This window comes from Ctenopharyngodon idella, chromosome 13 (assembly GCF_019924925.1).
Source record: "Ctenopharyngodon idella isolate HZGC_01 chromosome 13, HZGC01, whole genome shotgun sequence".
In the NCBI taxonomy this organism is placed as follows: domain Eukaryota; kingdom Metazoa; phylum Chordata; class Actinopteri; order Cypriniformes; family Xenocyprididae; genus Ctenopharyngodon; species Ctenopharyngodon idella.
This window is the reverse complement of record NC_067232.1, coordinates 15,040,606-15,063,748: the sequence shown is the minus strand read 5'-3', so window position 1 is coordinate 15,063,748 and position 23,143 is coordinate 15,040,606. Positions and strand designations below refer to the sequence as shown.

Below are 23,143 nucleotides of genomic sequence, written 5' to 3'. Positions count from 1 at the left end.
GCTAACTAGCTAGCAAGCTAGATATCAGCCTGTTAGCATTTTTCGAAAATATCATCATTCGGTATAACCAAAAGTGTCATTTGGTAAAACCGAAATTTTGGTTAAACCGAATGACTTTTTTGGTGACAAATTTTGTCCATCTGGTAAAAAATGACAAAAGTAGTGTTAATTGATTATAAAAACCACATAATCTCGCTGTTAACACTTAATAAAACTTCAAAATCATTATATCTCCATTATGTTTTTTTACACTTTTAAAAACCTTATTCGTCAATGACCCATATATATATATATATATATATATATATATACACACACACACACACTGAGATTGTTCATTGACCAATTGTTTCACAATGCTCTGGAAAATTCTATAGTTTCTTTAAAATACAGCCACGGAGAAAACAATGCACCTCTATTGGAAAAGAGTATAAAAAACATGAAGTCATTAATTCCATGTATAGAAACAAGCAAGTACTAAAGCTTTTATTTGTTGGTGTGAGATAATTGGCTAGTTTTTCCTTCATTACTTGTCGAGCAGTTGTCTGATGCAGTGGCGGTGTCGTGTTCCATGTCACGCCCTGCAACTTTAATTAAATGCGTTATAAAGAATGCACAGATTCGTAGACCCCATTACGGTTGATTCAATGATAATTAAAATATCCATCTGTGAGCATTAAATTGAAAATGCCCCCATGCGTAGCTGTGTTGAAGTGTAATGATGAGAGCATATACTGGGAGGGAAGAATTAGGAGATGGGTATGAGACAAAGACGGGCTTTCGCATGCTTGACGGCACTCTGATTATCTAATCAAATCATTCAGATCTAGACAGGCTCCCTGCAGCTGATCTGGACTCATGACTTGTGGAGGTGAGCAACTCTGACGGCCACCACTGGGGAAAAATGTGACATCCCTACCAAAGTCATGTGTGCATATACGTGTCAGTTTGGTCCGGCCCCACCGGCGTCTGCTCCCCGCTGCTCCACTTCTGCCTGTTAATTAATGTAATGATGTAAACAAGAACTCATCCTGACCACCTCGCCACTGCCACAGGAAAAGCAATCTGTTAAAACAATCACCAGGGACAGACCACCTCTTGCACCTCACACCATCCTCTCACACTGCAATCAACACCGACGGCCGTGATAACGACGGCAAGATGGAACTCCGGCTGCATGAACTGATTAGGCGATTTCTTGCACTTTTCGCAGCTGGGTGAATCTGCCTCGCCCATGGGATGAAAGCTGTCAGAAGGTGTTAGCGGCAGTACGCACATTGACAGACCTTCATATATCTCAGGTCCAAAAGTCTCTAACGAATGAAACATGCCCCTCTCTGACAAGGGCTCTGATAAATAACGATCCTCCCCCTTTTAAGAAAGAGTTCCTTAGGGTTTGACACTCTGCATTTCAATGTCAATCGGTTTTACCTCAAAAGCCTGATGCCAACGTCTGATCTTGGCCAGCAATTCAAGAAATCGCACAAGATTACTTTTGTTCTAAGGCAAAATTGTCAGTCTTACATAGCTTGTTTTGACATCCTCACTGAAAGTCAATTATTTGCATTGCGATGAATCTACGATGGCCTAGACATTTGAGAGACAATGAGAGAGACGTTTAGCAAAAATTGGAACTTACGGTGCTTAACAAATTTATTAGATCATCTGTCATAAAGAGAAATATTTTAGGAATCTGACAAAAAAAAATTTTAAAACTAAAAATGTTATTGTCATTTATTAGGCAAATTACAAACTAAAACAACTAAATAGTCTTTATTCACACATAATAACCAAAAAAAAAGATATATTTTATTTTTATTTTGTATGGCCTGCAAATCTGCATGTCAATGAGGATGTCAGAACATGACATGATTGATCGTCATGTCAGTGTTGTCAAATTAGACCATAATCCAAGATTTTGTTATATAATGCAATGGCATTCAAACATTTATAAGTGTGAATTGATTGAGTATCCACTGTTTTCCCCCCAAAACTTCCAAACAAACTATTAATTGTTTAAAGGGTTAGTTCACCCAAAAATGAAAATTATGTCATTTATTACTCACCCTCATTTCGTTCCACACCCGTAAGACCTTCGTTCGTCTTCAGAACACAAATTAAGATATTTTTGATAAAATCCGATGGCTCAGTGAGGCCTGCTTCGCCAGCAGTAACACTCCCCTTTTCAATGCCCAGAAAGCTACTAAAAACATATTTAAAACAGTTCATGTGAGTACAGTGATTCAACTGTAATATTATAAAGTGAAGAGAATACTTTTTGTGCGCCAAAAATAACAAAATAGCGACTTTATTCAACAATATCTAGTGATGGGCGATTTCAAAACACTGCTTCATGAAGCTTCAAAGCTTTATGAATCTTTTGTTTTGATTCAGTGGTTCGGAGCACGTACCAAGTCAATAATTCAAGTCATGTGAACTATTGAACTTTCAAAACACTTATGACGTAACAAAGCCTCGTTTACTGAAATCGTGTGATTTTGGTGCTCTGAACCACTGATTCAAAACAAATGATTCGCAAAGCTTCGAAGCTTCATGAAGCATCGTTTTGAAATCGCCCATCACTAGATATTGTGGAATAAAATCACTTTTTTTTATTTTTGGCACACAAAAAGTATTCTCGTCGCTTTATAATATTAAGGTTGAACCACTGTACCCACATGAACGGTTTTAAATATGTTTTTAGTAGCTTATATGGGCACTGAAAAAGGGAGTGTTATTGCTGGCGATGCAGGCATCACCGAGCCATCGGATTTTATCAAAAATATCTTAATTTTTGTTCCGAAGATGAACGAAGGTCTTACGGGTGTGGAACGACATGAGGGTGAGTAATTAATGACAAGTTGAAAAATGCCAGAGGAGTCTAATGTTGTTTTGGACTGCACTAACTTTCATTGTATAGACAAAAACATTTTGAACATTTATCAACAGTCATACAGGTTTGGAACAACATAACAGTGAGTAAAATAATGGCAGAATTTTTTTTACGTTTTTGTGAATTATCCCTTTAAGAATAAACAAAGCCTTCTTTTCTGGTTGTGCTGTATAAGTTAAGGTGCCAAGTCTCTCTCTTGACCTAGAATACATAAAAGGATAAGCTAAGGGCTTCCAGTCTCCCACATATGTTCTCTTTGCATGCACAATACTAACGTAATGGTGTGTTACGGGTGTGGAACGACATGAGGGTGAGTAATTAATGACAGAATTTTCATTTTTGGGTGAACTAACCCTTTAAGTTTTGTTTAAATTATGTATAACAAAAAAAGCTTTGCATTGTACGGTCTATCATCAAAAATACAGATTCTCAAGTGGTATCTCCGTCCATATGAGCCATAGGGAATCGGTTTGGCATGCAGAATTCTTCCTCCTGCCATGTGTCATAGTGAAGCACAAAGGAAATGAAGTCTCTTGTTTTGCTTCAGAATGTGAAACCCACCCTTGGTAATGTCTAATTAATATCCACTCATTGTGGAATTCTCATCTCCCACGGAGCCACTGAGACCAACATCTGTTTAATCAACATTTTCCACTGACAACCTCTTGGCTGTCGATCCTATTGTGGTGTGGCAGAGGAATACAAACAACTGAAATTCACTAGATGATCCCAAAAGTTTGCTCCTTTGAGAATTCACTTGACAAGTTGACAGACAGCACATATCAAAGCCTAGCACAGTACATTTAGGTGAATAAAGTCTGCTGGCATAAACTTTTCTGATTCAAACTTGTTGTTTTACTTTTGTTGTACATAGCTGAGTGTCATTTTTTTTTCCCCACACGTACTCTAAAATTACCTCCAAAAGGAAGAAAGATAATGGTACACAGTCACAGATGGCTCCCTGAGGCTCGTAATCAGTTAGCCACACCCCGCATGCCTGCTACATGCTTTATTTCTCCCACTATGCCCCTTCATCAGCCTTGATTAGACCGCTGGAGTAAAATGTCACATTTTACATACCTCCATATTTCAGGCCAACACCAAACCTGACTACGGTTCCTGGATGGTCGGGGTGAAATGTCAAGGGATGCACCAATTCCTGCGTGCCCCACTTTGCAATCTCACAAATTCGTCACTTTCAGAGCCAGGGCAACTATGGAAATTACAGACGGCCTCTTCGTTAATACGTGCTAGGCAACCCAAACGCCACAGCTCTAATTGGAGCTAATTGGCTTACTGTTGCCTGTGTTTCTGGATCAGATAAATAGCAAAGACAACACCAAGTGACACAGTGACCTTTTTAAAACTTCACTCTAATTAACCTTTTAGATGCATGCAGGTGTTTTTATGTAGGGCAGAGGAAACAAACTTGGCCACAGAAGTCTGGAAGGGAATTGTGTGTTTTGCGCTCTCCCACAAACTCCGGTGGAGAGTGCGTCGCCATTACAGCTGCTCTGGAAAGCGCGGATATTAAAACTATAAACACTAGAGTGTTCCGAGATAAAAAGGTCCTGCAGCCGAGTAATTTTACATCATCATTCAAATCTGCTGCTCATTACCAAAGCTCTCATCTCCATGCATATGGCTTATGGGAAACAAAGCAGTAGGCTGTGCCTCAAGCTTTCCTGATTAAGTTTACCACAATGTAGTGAGCAGTGTGAGCAAAATAATGAAATTAAAAAAAAGTTATCATTTCCCCCATTATAGCTCATCGCCAGTTCAATATCCTAGCATGCAGGAGCAAAAGAAAGCGCCGACGTGTTCCAGTAAAGGAGCATTATAAGTCGATCAGCGGACACAGAATAAAACAGAGAGTTTATATGGATCTACCCATAAACCCTTCAATACCGTCAAGCTTTTATTGCGGTTTGCTTAGCGGTCTTAAGAGCTGCCTGTGCACACCCACAATAAAAGCTTTATGCCACTCACAGCTATTCCAGAAACGAAGCCGGTACCACTTACGTACAGTGACAATAATTTATGAGCGAAAGGGGGGAAAGGGCTGGAGAGAAAGTTGGTGTGTGATCCGTTAAGCACATAAATGTACATTAATTAATCACTCTGGGAGCTGAATCCCTGAAAGCAAGAGCGGATGGGGTGGCGGTTTTACATGCGAACATTTAAATGCATAAATAATGAAGCACCACAATGGTTTTAAATGCTGTGATAAAACTCTTTAAGGGTCCATTTTTGCATTTGGAGTGTTTATAATATCTTTTTCATGAGATTTCTGTTGTTGTTTGTTACAATAAGCTGGAACATGATTGGACATGTTCATGCTATAAAACATCACCACAGGCGCTTAGGTACAATGCTGAGTAAAATCATTCAGTTCAATTATTAATTACCTCATGCATCGCACAAGGGTATTAATTATGCATGTCCCTCGAAATGCATCGATTAAGCACCATGTAAATGAGGTGGTGTCAAAAATTGCTGCCAAACAGTGATGGTAATAATATTGCTATTGATTCTCTACCGTCAGACGACTGCATCAAAGAATTAGCTCTCTTATCTCGGTGCACTCGTTGAAGAGTAAAATTAAAATTCTGCCATCATTTAATCACCCTCATGTCGTTCCAAACCTGTATGACTTTCCGAGAAACACAAAAGATGATGTTTTGAAAAATGCCAGTGGAGTCTAATGTTTTGGACTGCACTAACTTTCATTGTATAGGCAAAAACATTTTGAACATTTATCAACAGTCATACAGGTTTGGAACAACATAACAGTGAGTAAAATAATGGCAGAATTTTTTTTACATTTTTGTGAATTATCCCTTTAAGAATAAACAAAGCCTTCTTTTCTGGTTGTGCTGTATAAGTTAAGGTGCCAAGTCTCTCTCTTGACCTAGAATACATAAAAGGATAAGCTAAGGGTTTCCAGTCTCCCACATATGTTCTCTTTGCATGCACAATACTAACGTAATGGTGTGTTTAATGAAATGGTAGCGTTATGAGCACCTCCAAGTGAGTTTGGAGGCCAAAAAATCCTCACATCTTCTAACACAGAGCCAATGGAAACTCTGAGACTATCTAAAACTGGACATTCAATCTCACCGCACAACACCATCAATCACTTATTCTGCTGGGCTTTCGGTATTTCAATCAACAATTTGTGGTTTCGAGACAATCTAAAAGCAAGCTAGTGCTATGATTACACATCTGTCTGGGAAAAGAGAGGCCACTAAATGCTGCCCGACTCTTTATTACTGTCCGAAATGATAGTAGACCGCCCAGGAGTTTGTTTAATGCGTATTTACTAAAATATCTCAATGATGTAGCACTGCGGAAAGCACCTACTCGTGGTTCCTCGTGGGCTTTGAAAACCTTGAGGAGGTCTGTTACTCATGGGACTATTAGCGGTCCAAAAAAGCCATTCGAGGTATATCGAATATTCATAATGGGCCAAACGTAAGGGGAAAAACCCTCATTGTTTTGTATCTCACTTGTTTCCCAGAAATTTCCATAACAGACCCTTTTAGTAGGGTGGTTTTGTACTTTAAAGAAATAATAAGAGGTTTGGCAATTTAGTAACTCACATAAATGTCATATAATGAGCAAAAACACACAAAAGAAATCAATGCAAAATGAGACGATGATGATGTTTTGGGTAAACATAGTTATTTCTCTTTGTAAAAGGTCAGGACCGGAGGGTATGTTATGAGTTTGGGGAAAAATGAATCGCCTTGGACTGGGGAATGGCTACCAGATGGCGTTGTCCTCACATAGGAGTGACTGGCTGTTTTTACAGGATGGGAATGAGAACAGGCTTGGCATGGCTAATGAAGACAAGAGACCTATCCACCTAAAGTTGCTTCAGGCATTCAATGAGTCCGTATGGAGATGAGCTGCTCTCTATGGGGTTGACTATTGAGACTACAGCTACAAATACATGCATAACTACCTCTGCTATGATTCAATGTATATATTAAAATATGAGAGAGAGAGAGAGAGAGAGAGAGAGAGAGAGAGAGAGAGAGAGGAAACAAAGATCACTAAGTCTTAATAATCAGTTTTCTATAGTAATTTTTAACCAAAATTTGGAATATAAAAATGCTGGGGAGGCGAGGGGCTGGGGGGTCTAAAATGCACATAAAAATTATTTAAATAATGATTAATCATTTTTTATTCAGACAGTCACATGACTTAATTCAGACAGTCACATAACTTTTTTGATCCTCATATAGAAAAACGTGTTTTTTTGTTTTTTTTTTAAATCAAATATAGAGTTCCTATATTAAAAAAAAAAAAACTTAGTCTCAAGTCATGTGACTGAATTAATTCCGATGATTGGCTACTATTACCTCTAAGGACTGTCTAACACACTGATGCTCTCATAAAACATGTTGCTGAAATTTGCTAGAGCATTTTGTCTCTTTAAACGCAAAGAATTACATTTATTTTAAGAACCAGTAGCTACAACTTCTATTTCCATTTCTATTTTGTGCCAATTTTCCCACAAGTTAAAATTTTGTTACTTACGGGAGGGAACTGCTGCTTTATTCTTGACAGTATTCTTGCAGTATGACTGATTTCAACATAAATAATAATAATAATTGTTTTTTGAGCACCAAATCAGCATATTAAAAGGATTTCTAAAGAATCATGTGACACTGAAGACTGGAGCAATGGCTGCTGAAAATTCAGCTTTGCCATCACGTGAATAAATAACATTTTCAAATATATTAAAAAGAAAACTTATTTTAAACTGTAATAATATTTCACAATATGACTGTTTTTACTGTATTTTTGATAATATAACACCTAAACTTTTGAACTGTAGTGAAGCTAACTAACTAAAGTGTTTTTTCTAGAGCAAGTTCTTCCACCAGTGATTTAGGTGCTTCAGGCTTAAAAAAAAAAATCTGACAATTAACACCCTGGTTAATCACAAAGTGTGAATGCTTTATCAGCAACACTGTCTGCTATGAGGTTCTATTCTCTTTCTGTTCTTCACAACTGTTATCAAGTCTTCTCTCATTAACAATGTTACAAAAATCTCTTCTGCTTCCCCAAGCTCCCACTGTCCCAAAATACCCCAGCAAGTGTCATGCATTTAATGTCTTTTTGCTCTCATACATATTGACAGAGCACTAGAGCAAGACTCCTCCCACCCGGGCCGTTGAGACAGTTTTATTATCTTGACTGATCTTGCGATCTGTACTCACCCGTCCCTTACATTTTACCGCAGCACCGCCCATCTGAGCAACTTCCGTTAACAGTGCACATAAGCAGAGGCCTTTGTGGCGACAATTTTTTTTATCTAGCCAGCCGATCGAGACATGGGCCACTGTAAATTATCAGTTCTCAGCGCCATAAAGCATTTTGTGGCTTCATGGGTGCATGGTAAATGCACTTCGCCAGAGCCACAGTTCCCACTATTCCCCATGCTGGCGTTCTGGAGTGCGGTTAGCTTTGCTGATGTCCTCAGACCAGGCCGCGGTCACACGTGGCTCCAACGGGCCTCGAGGGGAACGTGACAGATTGCTCACTCGGTCGCAGAAACGAGCAGAGCACAGAGGTGGGAGTGTGTATTCGGGGTTCACATGGGAGTGGTGTGACCAGATATGCTAAGTTTTAATCACATTCTCTCACATTAACAGCAGCACACTTCCTTTAAAACACAAATGCACAAAAGTAGAATAATAAGAGATCTGAATTACTTGAAGGTATGAGGCATTTGGGATATATTTAGATATCTGGGTTGTGTGTCATTCAGAAGTGTATTGAGAATGCCCTAAATCCATTTCAGTTCCTGAATTGAGAAAGCCATCAGGATTCATATGTATATAAAAATTCAAAGAAATACATATTGCTAATTTTGAAGTAGAAAAAACACAAAATTTAATAAAAAAGCAAAGCTAAAAAAGCCTTGCAGATTGAATGTTTATAGACTTAATAATAGAGAGAATAATAGACAGACAGAAAGAATAATCAATATAGATATAATAATAGAATGACAGTTCGATACATAGATAGCAGTGTTATTATCGTTAACTAAAACTATTAAAATCATTTTCTGTAATTGAAATGCAGCAATAAAATAAAAAATAAAATGATAGATAGATAGATAGATAGATAGATAGATAGACAGACAGACAGAGAGACAGATAGATAGATAGATAGAGAATGATAGATAAAACAAAAGATAAAATGATAGATAGATAGATAGATAGATAGATAGAACGACAGAACGATAGAACGAGAGATAGAACGATAGACAGATAGATAGATAGAACAATGCATCAAAATGTATAGGTTATAATCAAACTCATCCATAATTGCTCTCAAATGCTCACTAAGTTTACACCGGATGTTTCCCAATCTTAATGTGGAACAGAGCAGAAACGCCAAGACCCGACAGAGACGAAGAGAGAGAGTCCTCCATGTCTTGCTCCTGGTCCAAGAAGCATTAAACCGCATTCTGGAGGTTAAGCATCTTGGCGGCAAGAGCTTGTCATTTCTGAAGATGAAGCTCATCCCTTATTCAGCTTCACGGAGCAAACACAGGTGTCATGCTAAACTAATGTGCCCTAAGCTATCTCTTCCAGTAAAACATTACTCATCCCAATCTGCAGGAGCGTTTGTTGGCAAGCGACAAGCGCATCAATGCTTACCTTCTAACCTTTCCTGTAGATAACACACCTGTCTGAAGATATTCATGGTGATATAAATACTATACAATCAATGATAAAGAAAACAAAAGCCAGGCATTTTATGTGCAAGTTATTATAATATATAATAAAACACAGTAGAGTTTCACTGTAATTCACAAAAAAATTATGTTTATATTCTTTTTTACAGTTAACTTGCACTCATGTAACAAGGAACAGGCGTGTTGGGGAAGCAAGGGTCCTCATACTAACATTTCAGCACTGGATTCCTCCTGTCTAAAAATATGTTCACGGGTCCCTATCGCTTGAGATAATCAAGGGGAATTTGTCTGCACAGCACATGTGTGCCGCAGCACATGCTCAGATCTCTCTCTGCCTCAGGGGCTGTCTTTGGGCTCTCAAGAACAAGGATTAGCTCAAGAGCTCATTCAATTCCCATCTTTTGTTGCCCATGTTTATGTTTTTTTAGCTTTTATATTTTTTCTCATGTCTCAAATCTCCTTGCAATGCTCCAGCATCCCACTAGGGGAACTACTCCTTTTCTAGAAACATCCACTCGGTGACAGATTCACCAACAAGTTTAGCACTAATCTACCATGCAAGTGGTCTGAAACCTCTGCTATAAATCAGCCGCTGACACAGACCATAAAAATAGGGGAATTTTTATAATTCCACTGTATGCGACTAACGGTAAATGTGAGCATACACTAAAGCACTCGAGCATAACGGTTAGCAAAACTCACCGGACAGACATCAGTCAATCAAAATGGGCAGCAGCGTTTTCTCTGAATGTCCACAATAATTTGTAGCAGCTGTCTAAACATGTCCCACCGAACCGGACCTGCCTTAGAGTAAAACCAGAGCCATGTTTAACATCAAAATGTGAATTATTGAATAAATAAATAAAGAAGGGAAGCTAAATGCATTTGTGGAATGTGTATGTAAGAGAGCGGGTACTGTAACAGCACTGCTTAGGGAAAGAAATATAGAGCGAAGGATGCACGGCCTCTTTCCTGGCTTCTCCTGTTCTACCTAATGATGCCTGTAAGAATCCCTGGGCCATGCTTTGGGAGTAAATAGATATATATCCCAAACCCCAGACTCATTCATGACCTTCTACATGGGCTGCAGCAGTGAAGGTCTGTGTATGCCATAAGATAACACATAGTAAACAGAATTGCTAATTAGCATTTAACTCCCAGTCACTCGTGGCAGGCATGTGCATTTCTCGCAGCCAAAAGTGAATTCGTGCGACCTTAACTACACAATTCCACCCTTGAAATGATGATGACTGCAGACCTCTCCATCCTCACAGTGTGATTAAAGCGGTTCATCAAGTGCCGAAGTTAGCGATTTGTCCCACAAAGACTGTCTCATCATGGCTAATTGTGAGAGATCCTCTCAGGGGCCTCTGCTGGTCTGGATGGAGGAGCTGATTGGTCTGCCTTGCGCACGGCCCCTCTGGTTGTGGCCACCATGGATTAAAACAGAGCCATAACTCATGCGCACCAGATGGTGGAGATAGGGTCAGCAGCTGGAACAGTGCATGATCAGACTCTATGTCTTCCTGGTCCAAAGCTGCTGGTCTTTGGCCAGCTTCATTAAAGCCTGAGGTTGTCTGGTAATTTACAGAGCTGAGAAACAATATGAATATAGTTGTAATACGGAAAATATGAGCCTCATCCATTCCAGCTGTTTCTATGGTTATACGACATACAGTATGCATGGTTCTTGAAAAGCTAGCGAGCAAACTAAGATTAAAAAAATAAATAAAACAAATCCATTTCCTTGTATGACTTCCTGGGAATTGTTGCAATAATTGACCCTGACACTTAACTATACATGAAAAAGTTAATCAAACTCTGCAAGTGCCCTTAAAATATAGCCAAGCAACTGAAAGTGTTCTGATACAACTTCTGATGAAAATGTTCCTCAGTGCTAATGAGGACGACACCAAAAATTAGAATCAGATAATTAACTGATTTTAATTAAAATATATGATGAAACCAGGGTTTGAAGTTACCACCCGCCAACCTGCCAAATGCAGATGAAAAACTGCTGTGGTGGGTAACGCATATCAACACACTAGCCAATTTGGCGGGATATGATTCATAATTTATGTTTTATTACTTTGCATTGCATCGCTATCAGAGCCCTTCCCCTAAAGGAGCCTCAAAAATTAGCAGAACAACATGTAAAGAGGTTCACAAATTATTTTCTATAACCGTACACACACCAGCATGGCCCAACTACGACTCCAAAAACCATGCCGCAACACAGCGTCACTCACAAATATATGTATGTACTGACTTCACCCTAGGAGATTGTGTATTATGCATTTTTCAGCAACAGGTTTGTTTTTGTGGCTTGAATAAACATGCCTCATATAGAAAAATAATATACACCGCACTTTCTTTTTCTGTTTGTGCTGTTTTTTTCAAATACCTTAATTCAAACTCATTGATTCCACTTTGTTCATTATTGAAGTGAACTTTTGCCTGTATTGTGATTAGATTCACTGTTTTGGACTGCCACCTTGAAGTTGAGAACGTGAGTACAGAATGTGATAAGCCTGCCTGTGAGATGTCTGCGGTGCAACTGGTTAACGCTGGTTAAAACATCTGGTGTAAGCAAGTGTCAACCGTTAAGCGACTGAACGCTAGTGGGCGTGGCCTGTGGTGCGATGACAGTGGCGTGCACAGACCTCCGCGAGGGCAGGGGCGCAATCGTGTTCCGGGGGTGTTGTGGGTTTCTCCCTCGGCCAAAATTGCGAGAAATCACAAATCCCACAATAACAAGCCGTTTTTGTAGCTTGATTAAATAAATGCTTTGTTTATAGTGAGGAGGACATTTGAAACTATGAATCTAATGGTATGTTTTAATGGTACGATGACTTATATGTCAAAAGGTCAAAGCAAATTTGATTTCTCATGCCATGACCCCTTTAACAATGCATTGACGTTTTTGAAAGAGCAACATCTAGAAAAAAAAGTTTTAAATAATCCAGTCATAGTCAATAATGCTGGGGGATTGACCTGCTTGAACATAGGTAAAGCAATTTGCTACCCGGTTAATTAATTTACCTAAACGCATACTATATATGAGGTCAATAAACAAACGCACAACCATAAGCGTAATATTACAACTTTCTAATCAACAACTTTTAATCTTTCAAACTCTCTAACACAAATGCACAACTTGAACTAATTTACATGCTAGTCAGAATGTGTACACATAACGACATTAAAACACACCTACAACATGGGCAATAGATATTTAAAGCATGAAAAATACACAAAATACTATAGTATAATAGTTTACTCAAGAATGCTTGAATATTTGGTTTAATTTTGCATTCTTTTAAAGATGAAAATGTCATTTTCAGTGACTAAGATTAGATGCATTTTTCCGCTTTAGGGTAAAACTGGCTAAAATTAAAAAGTGCAACGAACGATCCAAAAAAAAAAAAAGAAAAAATAATCGTTTACATTAAGATCAATAAAATGCATTTAGAAAATAGACAGGGTGAATTTCCATTTCATGCAGATTTTAATGAACATGAAATTATGAAAAATGTACTAAATTTAAATATTTTCATCAAAAGACAGAGACTGACTAAAACAAAACAAAAAGAATGTAAAAACTGCCCAAGTGTGAAATAAGTTCATCATCTGGCTTTATCTGATTCATGATGCAAAATGTGTGAATTAATTCTGCAACAACAACAAGAGCAACTGTTAGTCACTAAGGGTGTCACAACAGGGCATTCACTAAAGCCCATGTGGAAACCAACAGAAAATGTTGCCTGTTTGTCTTTTTATCTGATTTTTTTCCTTGTACCCTACTGAAAAAAGAGCAGCATAGGTTGTGCTGCAACCATCCATCCATCAAATACAAATGTGCAAACAATGGAGTGTGTCTAACAGCAACACCATCATTGTACAATCATCTTCAAAGCTGTTATATTGCTGACCTCAAGATTTCAAAACACTGTCTTAGAAAATGTCAACTCTGTCACAGTGGACTGTTTCAAAGGCTTAACTCACCACAGATCTCAAATTATTGTCCTTCATCAGCTGGAGGGAGTTTTTGTAGCATGATTCAAGGTCATCTTTTTGGGACTGGCCCACATTTCCTCTGGCGATTGGGCCGACAGTATGGATCACATCTGGGAGAAGAAAAAAAGAAAAAGTAGAGCAGTTTATGTCTGTACACTGTCAAAACGTAAAGCTCCGTGTGTATAATTCATAATGTAAATACATGCCACTGTAGATAACACGAATTTCCAATTAAAACTGTGACACTGCTTAACACCAGGACAAATCCCACATGACAAACAAAAACAAAACAAAGCTTCTTGTCAGATCTTCAAAGGCAAGTCGTACAAGAGAATGACAAATAGAACTGTTTCAGAACTGCTGAGGATCACGGGAACACATTCGCACATTCCCAATCCTACTGGGTACAAAACAGCTTATTTTTCTGCAACGTTATCATGCTACATAAACAAGAGTCAACCAACAATGACAAGAACCAACAATGGAACAATGGGGCTGATTTGAACAAGCCAAAAAAACTGCCCAAAATCAAGTACATTTATTCAGTTAATGAAATGGAAGAGCAGATAGAAAATCAATTACTCCATCCTTTTATCCTATCTATTCATATATTCATATCTGCTCGTAGACGCCCTCCTGCTGCCTGTGCATAGTAATGTGTTGGATTGTCAGTCAGTGGCGAGGCTGGTCTGAGGAGAGAAGGCTGAGGAAGCGGGCTGGTTTAATTAAATCATTGCAGTGATGACAGGGGAGTTAAGGAAGCTATGCATGAGTCTGAGAGAGAAATAATCTAGCCCTTCCTGTCTGACTCCTCCAGGCCCTGTAAGGTGGGCGGCAGAGGGCAATTAATAACAATAAACAGGTCGCTTTGCCGGGCCTGTTTATGTTGCTTTTGTAGCCCTTACTTCCTTTACAGATCAGCAATTTACAGCAGACAGTCAACACACCAACTTTACAGAGTGCTCTCCATAATTCAGAGATTATTATTCTCTTATTTTATTCTATTAATCTATGTATTTGCGATATTACCAGGTGAAAAACTGGATTTTTGTTAAGGTGCAACCACAACAAGCGATAGGATGTTTTGTCAGTTGCTTGGTTTCAATTCCTGCTGCATCATGCTAAGTAGCCATACTGAAATCACATAAGTCCAAACCATGCTGCCCATAACTGTATATTAAATATCAACTATGTTCTGATTGGCTGCTATTGTGCTATATTACACATCACTTTTGCATCCAGTGTGAACAGACAATTTAATCTGGCACACATTGTTAGCCTTAGCTCTCACAACAGTACTAGTTAATTTACAGCTTTATTATATTCAAGGGGAAATTACAAAAGGGCTAGTGAACGTGACAGTACAGTACGTTATAAAACGTAATAAACAAAAGATTAAAGGTACGCTACAAATTATGGGCTCTCTATCAAAAGCAGTGGTTGGAATTACAAATGACTTGAAACATATATATAATTAAAGCTGCAAGCAGCGATGAAAGAGCCCTTGCATCCCGGGCTCACCGCCACCCGTTGGCCTTAGGAAAACTGTGAACAGTGGGCGATATTCATTTAAGCGAATAAATAGAGGAGAAATATGGCAGTCATTTTGAATCACCACAGTTCCTGCTGCCAGCAGGTGGCGCTTTGACTATTACTGAATGTTGCCATGTTGATGTCTTTAGGGCAGGACTATTATCAAACATGTGAAGTTTGGGGGAGATTGGACATTGTATGCCTGAGTTACAACAGCTTCCTGTTTCGTGGCGTAAATCGCATACATTAGCACTTAGCCAAGTGTTGCATGATTTAACGTGTTTCTAGTATGTATGTTACTTCGTGGCATATTGAAATGTGTTTCTGGGAGTGAATTACAGTGTAAAGTATGCCATATACTGTTGCCAGCAGGTGGCGCTATGACTAACTGAATATTGACATAGAGATGTCTTCAGGCCAGGACTCTTATCACACATGTGAAGTTTGGGGCAGATCGGACACTGTATGCCTGACTTACAACAGCTTCCTCTTTCATGGCAAAATATCAAAATTTATCTGGAAATGGCAAAAACTGCAAAAATTTTGCAGAGAAAATTCAAAATATCTCACTTCCTGATGGGTTTTCAGATTTTGCTACCACTGACTTTTCTGTAGGTATTGGACTGTTACATATGCCTAACGAATTTCATACCTGTACGTGAAACATAGCGCGAAGGGCGTTTAATTGAAATTTTGTAGCTGGCACTATCGAGAGATCTAATTCTGAAACCCATATCAATTTTCACCACTTCTGATGCAAAGTTTCATGAGATTTCGAGCATGTTTAGGCCCTCAAAAATGTGATTCATTTTGGAGAAGAAGAAGAATTGACTGAGCAATTACAATAGGGTCCTCACACCATCGGTGTTCGGGCCCTAAATATATGTTGTCTGAGCATGTACAGTAAGTAGCACACCTGCCATCATAACAGCCTTAGGTCACATCCACACGAAGCCAGAGCTTTCCCTATCTGATCTTTTTGTCGTTCTAAAAAAAACAATCTGTAAACACGGCGTCGTCTCAAGCAATATCTGCGTACACACAAACCACTGAAACCGACTCAATACGATGCCAGACCAGTATGTGGCACTGTAATTCTGCCACAGAGAAACACTAAAAAAAAAAAAAAAAGAGAAGAAGACTTGCACTTAAACCTTGTGTGCTGTATACATACTTTAGTAATGCTTAATAATAAAGCTTTACTATAGTAAAGCTAATATGCTCAGTAGCTTCTGCAGCACAAACACAAGCATGTAGTCCTCCATTGTTGTTGTTGCTGTTATATGATGTAGCGCTGTCTGACTAGGGTTGAGACATGGGGTGATGAGATCCTCGTTTCACAAAATATACGGATTGGCTGTACACACGAAAAAGCAAGTGTGACGTTTTCAGATTTATCCACTCTGGGACCCTTCTCTTTATCAAAAAATAGTGGTTTCACGCTCCCAAAATGCCGGATTCGTCTGGACGAAACGCTGATACGATACAAAATTTTTACATATACATCTAAACGTGTCTCCGTTTGTACAGGCACTTAGCTTAGCTTTATTAGCTTACAGTCGTGATGTAAATATGCACAAGGATGAATGAGCTGAAATTTCCTGCTAATTCAAATCTGATCTAAATATAATGTACTGGCTCATTGCTAATGACAAATTAGAGAAAAAAGAAACAGAGAAGTACACCCTTTAAATACATCTAAATGTGTGGACGGATGGACGGACAGACAGATATTCTCTCTCTTGTTTATCGTAATGTCATGTTTTTATTGTAATCATCTCTGTCTTTTGTAAAGAGTTGCTGTACCATAACCAAAGATCAGTTGTTAATGTTGTCATAATAAATGTACAGAGATGTGATATGTATAAATGACTATTTCCTGTACACATCTGTTCAGCTAAAGTATGTGTACAGAAAGGTTTGGGAACAAGGAGCATGTTTGCATTATTCAGTCAAAGATTTCTATCTTTAGTGGTTCGGCAAATGAGAGCTGGGAGTGTGAGGGGGAGCCTGAGAGCTTTTCTCATTACATAATCCTGTTCTTTATGAATAAAAGCTCAGTCAATTATTGATGTGTTCTCACCAGTTTTCATTTCAGTCCACCAATGACAAGCTGCCTTTCAGGGTTTACACAGACAGACACATTTCAGTAGCTTCTCTCTCTCTTAAAATGGGAAATTTCTAAGGAAGACATGCAGACAACGTTATGGGGGACACAAATAATGCTTAAGCAAATTATAAAACATCCATCACAGTATTCATTAGGTGACCTTAAAGCACAAAATCCGAAAACCTCACTTAATGGCATATTAAAGATTAATAAGGGTTTGTGCCTTTAATTTGACAACACTTTCAATGCAATATTTGCACATCGATTACCTACAGAAAAATGATGGGTCGTTGGGAAACTCTCCTGAGACAAAATCAAGGCATATTTATTTTGCTTCACTCAGAACAGTGTACCGCATGTTGTTTTGAGGCTTATAGCACTTATATCACATAATGACAATGAGACAAGACAATACTCGCTGTGGTGATCTCTAGGGTCATGGCTACATCAGCAGTGTTGCTTAAACAGCATGCTGTCTGGGGTGTGTGTGTGATTTCTGGCCATGAGTGTGGCCCCTTAATGAGGCTGTAACTATATGAAATATCATCTCTCCCCATACCAGCAGGACCCTGCTAGCATGATGGGACCATAATATAGCCTGCGCTCAGTTGTTTTCTATGCATAATACATGAACCTCCGGACCACTAGAGCAACAACCCTTCAATTAGAGGATGGAGGACCAGAACAGACCATTTATGAATTCATGAAACTAAAGCTATGGTTGTACAACGTGTGCATGATATCTACACACATACAAATATGTAAGAGGTATTTTTCATTCCAAATAAATACATATATATATGTGTGTGTGTGTGTGTGTGTGTTTTTCCGCAATCTTGTGAACAGAAATAACCACAGTTGCCAAATGAAAAAAGAAAAAGAAAAAGAAAAAAAGAATAAATGAAAACCCCAAGCGTTAAGTATTGATTCAGCATTAGCATTCATCTGCTGGTGTGTAAAACAAGACACGACTGAGACAACTGTAAAAATGGTCTAAAAAAATAACGGCTTGACTATGCGATTAGACAATGCTGAGATGAAAACAATCATTACTTTTACTTATGCATGAATAAGGGCATGTTGACAAAAGATTATTATTATTCTTGCTTGGCTAGCTCCAGAATGAATAAATGCAAATGTACACTAAGAAGATGCTTTTATGATGGTCTATTCCTATTCTTTGCATTCACCTGGCAAACAAACAACACCCAGGAGAATATGTGCGTTTGGAGGAGACATTAAAAACAACAACAACAACAATGATTGACAAGTGATGTTTCCCTTCATCTCCATGTAGATTTTCACTTTTAACCATCTTGGCTCTCTCAGCTGAGATGAGGATCACTGGTTCTCATAACTTTGAGAAGGTATGTGTGAATACAAATGTTATTGGAGGAGCATGGGACAAAATAGACCCTTTCAGACAAGTATATAACCATGGTTGGAAAAGCGTGATTATTGTGCAAACTGTTGCCATTGTCAAATATTTGAAAAAGGAACCATCAAAATGAGCAAAAACGTGGACAGACCAACCTTTGAATTCACAGAAAAGTGTTTATGTGTGTGTTCAGGGTTACTGGCAGGTCATGGACTCTGCTTTAGTAAGGAAGTCCACTATGCCCTGGAGATAAACTGGCAATCATAACCCGTAGCTGATGAGCTTTCCTGGCTGCCTTTTTTTCTCAACCATTTCCATTTGACTTATCTACTGTAATTTCCCACTTGAGGCACTGAGGTGGTCGTATAATTCACCTCATAAAGATATTTAGCCAGGTAGACTGACCAGCACTCACCAGTGAGGATGGGGGGAAAGAGCCATTATTCTGACTGAGCGATACCTGTGATTGTTTCTTTACGCTTCTGTTTGTGGGAAGTGTTTTTTCTCTATGGTTGCATTTGGAGTGCTGACCGCTGAATGAACCCTGTGAAGGTACATGTTCAACAGTGATTGCAGAATCTCTCTCCATTAACAATTGCTATGCTTACATGAACTGCAGTAATCTGGTGCTTGGCTTACTTCTAAATACAGTACAAACAGTTTCAGTCTAAAACTCTATTGATGTTTCTATTCTTAAACAGCATGGAGCAAATAAATGTGTGTGTGTATATATACAGTGGGTACTGAAAGTATTCAGACCCCCTTAAATTTTTCACTCTTTGTTATATTGCAGCCATTTGCTAAAATCATTTAAGTTCATTTTTTTTCCTCATTAATGTACACACAGCACCCCATATTGACAGAAAAACTCAGAATTGTTGACATTTTTGCAGATTTATTAAAAAAGAAAAACTGAAATATCACATGGTCCTAAGTATTCAGTATTATACTTTCCGTACCCACTGTGTGTATATATATATATATATATATTTTTTTTTTTTTTTTTTTTTTTTTTTTAATATAAATGCCGTAAAGAGCAAGAAGACAAGAAAGGGAACGCAATTACTTGCGCACTGTGTGGGAAGTTTAAACATTTGAAGCGCGCACCCAGAAAGCCGCATCTCAGTGTGAATACTAGATTGAGTATCTATCTCCTCCACGTCTTCCTGTGCTTGAAGAGACAAATTCACACAACATTCTGCAAAAAAAAAAAAAAAAAAAAGGCCCGTCACGCGAGTATCCTAGTAAATATAGTCGGTTATGTCTTAGGTGAACTTAAACTAAACCGTTGAGAATGAAAACACATGTGTATCTGTATACTGGATCCGTGCATTAGTCTTAAAGTGACAGCAACAACAAAGGACAAAAAAAAAAAAAAAAAAAAAAACCTCACTGCTCTTGACTGAATAACTTTTTTAACTTCCATAAGGATGAAACTGTTTAATTTATACAGGGAAGATTATGCGGTGCTATTTTACATTTGATTACTTAAATTTAAATTACAGTACCTGAAACTGTTCAACCTGAAAAACCTACTTGAAAAGTACTGTTCATTTAATTTGTATCTTTGTTCTACTTTATATAATTGTGCTTTTGCTTGTAATTTGATTATTTGTTCTTATTTTATTACTGTCTGTTTACTTGTCTTAATGTTTTACATTTATATTAGGCTAGTAGTTTTAGCTGAGGTATCGAAATTGGAATAGAGAATTGTGAATTTTCACTGGTATCTAAAAAATTTGGTGTCATAATTTTCATGGCTGGTAAAAAAAAAAATATTTATAGCTGGTAAATTTTCTTAAGTCACCAGCCATTTAGTCTTAGCCTCAGACATCACGCCCACAGACTGTTGGCTGGCTGAACATCTGATGCATATGGCACACTTAACTAGAAACACTTCAGGATTTTCGAAGTCGACATCTGGTTGGTTGAATTCTACAGGATGTCCATTAAATTTGCACAACGTTCTTGAATAATTGATTAGATGCACGCCGGTCTGTTATTGTAGAGACATCGACTTTACATTTTCACGCCACTAAACATGACGCAGAACAAAATTAACTGTAATTGGTTGCATTACATGTCAGTCTAGAGTTGTCAAAAGTAGGACACTGTCCACTGATAGACGCCTGCTTTCAAAACGCTTTCAAATTCAAACACTTCCGTGTGTTTTCGAACGCTGCCGTGCGTTGATCATTGTAGCCAATCACATAAGATAAGCGCATCAACACAACGGCCAATCAGAGGTGTTTACAAATCCGCTCAACAGACCACAAAGCGTCACATTTTTAAAATTTCAGTACCGATAGATACTGAAGTCTGTACTTTGACAGATCTGTGTCAGTCAAACGACCTCAAGGGTGGTCCCTGGCCAATGAAAGCTGTGATAGAGTCCAGACCTTCTGCCGTCGATCTGAAGGTCTGTCTATGCGAGACTACCAGCCTTTGGCAGGTGTGGCAAAAATTTAGTTTTAGGCCTTGTAAGTAAATTACATTTTAAAATATATTAAAATAGAAAACATTTTAAATTATTAAATAAAATTCATAAATGAATAATTAATAATTAAGTAATAATGTGTCACAATATTATTGTTTTTACTGTCAAAGGCAGCCTTGGTGACCATAAGATACTTCATTCAAAAACATTAAAAATTGTTACTGACCACATTTTGAATGGTAGTAAATTGATTTAAATTAATTAGTTTAAAACTAAATGTAAACCAGCTCTTTTCTGGGGTGTTAGAATAACCCAAAAGTGTTGAACGTTTACAATTTGATCTACTATTGAAGTCCATTTAACCATAACGATTGTTAATGTCATCCTGCACGTCTACAGTCTACATACTTACTATTCTATTCATGTTCCAGCCACAAATTGATGCACACAGATAATGCAACTTGTAACATAGAACCATGCATATTAATACTCAATAATACAAAGGTGTATGGAACTATTGTTCAGGCCTCCTCTCCGGCCATTAGCTGACAGCGTTGTTTGGATTGAACTAAAGCGTTCAAACAACTGCCATAGCTTAGTCATGCAAATGAACACAGCTTCACTTATAACATCTTTTGTGTAAAGGGGACATCCCTCCTTTTTTCTCAGTTCTGTTATTACTTAGCAGTGTGGAATTTCATTTGCATAGATTTCAACAACCAAATAGCTGGTAATAAATAAATAAAAATACAGACACATACAAAGCAAAAGAGAAACTCGCTGTCATCTCAAACTTGTCAATGCTGAAAGAAGTAAGAATGGAAAGGAGGGAAAAACGTCTCTCCGTACAGCCGTCAAGGATTCTTTTAAGGGGAAGAGCAGATAAGAACACTGAAAAAAGGAGAGGCTCACAAGGTGTGGTGAGCAATCACCCTCAGGAAGATGTGTCTGCCCCGCACCTCAACTCAATCAACGGGAATAATGCATACAATCACTTCACAATGAGTCTGTCAAGGGCACTTACATAAGAGAATGGGCCCAGGGAGAGCGTACAGCATGGGCTCTGAATATGGATGCCTTTTTGCTCACTTTACTCGACTGACCTCTCAAGCATTTCTTCTCTTCAATGCCTTGCTCTAATCAAGCGAGCTGAGAGACTGTTTTATATGCGGCGGCCGCCATAAGGACAGGGGTGCGGGCAGCGGGGACTTATCTTATTCCAACGGACACAAGCCACCGCCCATGGGCTACCGTCAACAGCCATTAATAATGAAAAGCAGGGTCTCCCGGTGCTACGCTAGGAGGGCTGACTTCCTCTCCATTCTTGCTGGAAACTCTGTGGGGAGGATGGAGACCAGAAAAGATATACGGTTTCAACATTCTAGCACTGCACTCAGTTTATCTCGAGGCATTATATCTGCTTTTAACATATATGTTAACAGCACCGTCCAACCGAAACCTGAACCACATGTTTTGTTTATACTCACAATGATAATGCGAGCCATCCGGGCTCTCTGAAAACATCGTCTGAGATCGATTTAACGTTCGCCTATTGGATCCTTTGATGTGTGAATTTAACCTAAATGAAAGCCAAAGCAAACTGAGAGGTTTTGGAAGAAAAAAAAAAAAGAAAGTGAGGTGGGTGAAAACAAGGGTGAGAACTTCAGCAGGAGGGCCTCCCGTCCGTCGCTTTGATGGGCTGCGTTTTTCAAAGCTCTACAGAGGCAGGACAGATCGTTCGTTCGACACAGCCCCGTTCCCACGTTTCCTCCTTTACCGCCACAGTGTGCGACAGGTATGGCAGCTGGCGTCAGGATTGATCGTGAGGTACATCAAACGTCACCTTCAAACAGCCGGCTTGGGGGAGACTAGCACGGCTTCTGTTCTTACAGCCCCTTTGTAGCAAAAGATGCACCACCAAAGGGACGTGCGCACATCAAAGAGACGAGAAACCTTATTTAGATGTGCGAGCTGCTTAGGCAGAACTCGCACATTGTCTATGATTGCTATTTCTAGACTTTCCCACACAAATATTATTCTCTGTGCTGAAAACAATG

The 23,143-nt window shown here is 38.7% G+C and overlaps 1 protein-coding gene across 2 annotated transcripts in view; it reads right to left on the bottom strand.

The window, feature by feature from the left end:
• macrod2 (mono-ADP ribosylhydrolase 2) overlaps nt 1–23,143 on the bottom strand; it is a 576,338-nt gene that overhangs the window by 190,890 nt on the left and 362,305 nt on the right. For both annotated transcript variants that reach the window (XM_051917527.1, XM_051917528.1), the window contains exon 6: nt 13,617–13,738. In XM_051917527.1, coding sequence (XP_051773487.1) covers nt 13,617–13,738 — 122 coding nt within the window. The remainder of the gene's footprint in view (nt 1–13,616; nt 13,739–23,143) is intronic.